Source organism: Wasmannia auropunctata, unplaced genomic scaffold (genome assembly GCF_000956235.1).
Source record: "Wasmannia auropunctata unplaced genomic scaffold, wasmannia.A_1.0 LD336071.1, whole genome shotgun sequence".
NCBI lineage: Eukaryota > Metazoa > Arthropoda > Insecta > Hymenoptera > Formicidae > Wasmannia > Wasmannia auropunctata.
In genome coordinates, this window is record NW_012026819.1 from 318,214 (window position 1) to 321,654 (window position 3,441).

The following is a 3,441-nucleotide window of genomic DNA, read 5'->3' on the forward strand; positions in this document are numbered from 1 at the left end:
TTTCATTTACATATGATTCCATGTTCTTGAAAGTCTGCAGCTTGATTCCAGCGAGTGTACGTAATAGAGTCAATCTTCTCGATAATCCCTTATCTTCGTAAGCCTTTTGTAAGTTCAACCATGCTTCTCTTGCATTTTCCGCTGATCTAACATATGCATAAGCACAAGATTTGACCATTAAACATATTTTGGCCAAAGCCTTTTGGTCTTTCCGTTTCTTTTCAGCCGCAGAAGTCAAATTTTCTTCAGCATATCCTTCAACAGTTGCTCATAAATTTTCATGAACTAAAGCCATTTTCATACCGAATTTCCAGTTATTATAGCTTTCTCGACCATCCAATTTATCGAAGGCCAAATGTACCGCTGAAGTTGCTGAATCAGACATTTTGCGATTCGCGTGTGGCGCTCGGGACTGTACGGATGTGTTTTGGTTAGCTCCCGTATAATCGAAAGTGTTTCCGCGAGTGTTAGCAATCGAGTCGGGCTCTTTTTGAGCATTCGAAATCAGGGCGCAAGCCCCGTTTCTCCTGGCACGCGAATTACTTAAAACCCTTCGCGTCTACGGAAAAGGGCAATGTCCGAGGCTTCGGCCTCGTGCACAGGCGAGGGGGGAGGGGACTACGGTCCGGACTATTCCGCGGCCCCCTCGCAACAGACTATTTCGGTTTCGCTAGACAGTTTTTCGCGCTTTGAGGGGCGATTGGGCCCATCGCAGGACCAGGACTCGTCCTTGGCACTCGTTTTCTCCCCCAATTCCCAGTTCTCCTCAACCCCCCTATCCCCCTCTCCTCACGTGGATGCAGGCGGAAGTTCGAACACGACGGCTGGTGGAACGCAACTAAGCACAGAGCAGAATTCATCGCTACGTAGCAACTCACATCTTGTGAACACGACCCCGGCTGCCGCCCGTCAGGAGGTCATGGACGTGGAGACCCTTTCTTCGACACCGTTGCCTAAAGATACTTATGCCGCTGTCAAAAAAGGTAACAAGCGTTTTCATTTTGAATCAGAAGGAAACATGGCAGCTTTGCCGTCAGACGCGGATTTTGAAACTTCAGCATATACCTCTGCATCACAACGCTCAGCGAGTGGTCAGAATCCGCCTCGTCACGAGACTGCGAAATCTCGTAGAACCGAAGAGAAGCCGAACGCTTATTCCAATCAAGATAATCCGCCCTTCGCGGTCCATATATATGCACTCGTCGACAACGGGGTAGCCCGCCTCATCCGATGAAGATGTTCGCGCAGGTGGGAAGAGTCATGCCGGCGGCAGACATACTGGAAATGAAAAAACTCGGCAACGGTAAGATCCTGGTATACTGTAAAACTGCTTCCGCTGCCAATAAGTTAGTCACCAACCCTTTGCTTATCTCTATCAACTGCAAAGCAACCATACCGAATTATAGAATCTCACGCTCAGGCGTGATTAAAGATGTTCCTCAAGATTTCTCTACAGAGGAAATTAAAAGTTCTCTCAGCGCAAGCAATAAGATCATCGATGTGCATCGACTTAACAGAAAGGTTATGGTCGATGGCAAACCTACCTATGTACCCTCTCGTACAATTTGCATAAAATTTTCAGGTCAAGTACTGCCATCTCACGTGAACTTATTCTGGTCGCGGCATGAGGTGCGCCCCTCATGTTCCGAGGGCCCGGATTTGTTACTCATGCTTCAGAGCGGGTCACGTCAGCGCATCCTGCCGTAGCACGCCCAGATGCCTCTATTGCGGTAAGCCTCCGCACTCCGAAGGATCAGTATGCCCACTTAAAAACAGCATGCCAAGATGCATAAATTGTACAGGTGAGCATCTCCCCACGTCTCCTACCTGCCCGATACTGCTTAATCAAAAAAGAATGCTCACGATGGCCGCAGAGCACAACATCCCCTTAATTGAAGCGAAGAAAAGAGTCGCTAGCTCCAGCTCAACAGGTATCAGCACTGGCCTTTCGTCTAACTCGGCGTCGTTTCCATGTAGTCCGTTCGCCTCGCATAACAGGTTTGACGTCTTGAATAACCACTCATCCGACTTTCCCCCAGATAGCGGCGTGTCTTATGCGCAAATAGTGGCAGGCGCCCCACGTCGGCAACAAGCTCAAAATAATAGCCCCTCGCACTCTTCTTCGTCTGGTGATCGCAACTTTGCAAAGCGGCCCCCTCCGCGCCCAGAAAGGATAGGTCAAGAATTTATGACGTCCTCAAACGGCCGAACACCTTCTTTTTCGGGCAACGGAACGGCCTTCTCGCAGGCTTTCACGCCTGACTATGCTGACTTCCACGGCACTCCTTCTCTCGACGCAGGTAATGCTAACACCGGTTTTGGGGTTGTCGCCGAAATTCTAAATGCACTCGGGTTTAATGGCGTATCCGACGTTTCATCCATCCTTCAACAGATTGTATCTCTCATCAGGTTAATATCTCCTGCATTTAACAAAATTAAGCAAATCTTGGAACTTCTCAATTCCAGCAGTCTTTCGCCTTCGCATCAGCAGGTTTTTCGCTCTGCCTCCCCGCAAGGTTACCCGTCGTCGGAAAGGACGACTCACTACCCCTATCCCTAACTCCCTCGCCCACTCTCCTCACCCCCTACCCCCCTTCCTCTCCCCTTCCTTCCTTCTCCCCCCGTCACGATACGTCCACCCCCACCCCTATCTCTACCCCTTCCCCTACGACACCGCTGTCGCCCTCTTCCATCCCTCCCTCCCCTTCCCTTCCTACCAGGACGAACTCAGCCCGTCATCAGATTCAAATTCTCTCCTGGAATTGCCGCGGTCTTAGGGGCAAACTACATGAAATTCAAAATTTTGCTAGTACTTTTGATGTTTTATGCATTCAAGAAACTCTATTAAACCCTCTCTGTGCAGTAAATCTAAAAGGATGCCAAATTCTAAGAAGGGACAGGCGCGCTCACGGCGAGAGCGGCATCTGCATCATCGTTAAAAATTCTCTTAAGGCTACACAGGTGAACGACGACCTTAACTTACACAGCTCTTTAGAAATATTAGGAATAAAAATAGAATGCCTAGGCGAGCCGATTATCTTACTCAACATATATCGACATCCCGGCCACACTACTCCTCTTCGAATCTTATCTTCTCTGTTTGACTACTTCAAATCGTTTAAAAACGTCATCATTGTCGGCGACTTAAATGCGCATCACGCCTCCTGGGGATGCGACAGAACTGACGCGGTGGGCACGACTCTGGCGGGCCTGGTAGAAAGCTCGGACGCTATCGTGCTTAACGATAAAAGTCCTACTCTCCTCACGCCTCCGGGCTCTTCTCGATCGATCATAGACCTCGCCATTGCCTCGGCCACTCTTGCACCTATGTGCTCGTTTGCATGCCTTGCTGATACTGCAGGCAGTGACCACTTTCCGCTGTCAATCAGGTTGGGAGGTAGCCCTTCGCCTAAGAATAGATTTTCGTACAAGATCAGATTA

The 3,441-nt window shown here is 49.3% G+C and overlaps 2 protein-coding genes across 2 annotated transcripts; both read left to right on the forward strand.

Moving 5' to 3' along the window:
• Positions 1-574: 574 nt before the first annotated feature.
• On the forward strand, positions 575-1,234 carry LOC105449962. Its single transcript, XM_011689453.1, has 2 exons — positions 575-983; positions 1,059-1,234. Exons 1-2 carry the CDS (start codon positions 575-577, stop codon positions 1,232-1,234), a joined length of 585 nt encoding a protein of 194 aa, XP_011687755.1.
• LOC105449826 lies at positions 1,212-2,560 on the forward strand. The gene is made up of 3 exons (XM_011689212.1): positions 1,212-1,303; positions 1,583-1,730; positions 1,803-2,560. Exons 2-3 carry the CDS (start codon positions 1,625-1,627, stop codon positions 2,558-2,560), a joined length of 864 nt encoding a protein of 287 aa, XP_011687514.1. The 5' UTR covers positions 1,212-1,303; positions 1,583-1,624.
• Positions 2,561-3,441: the final 881 nt, after the last annotated feature.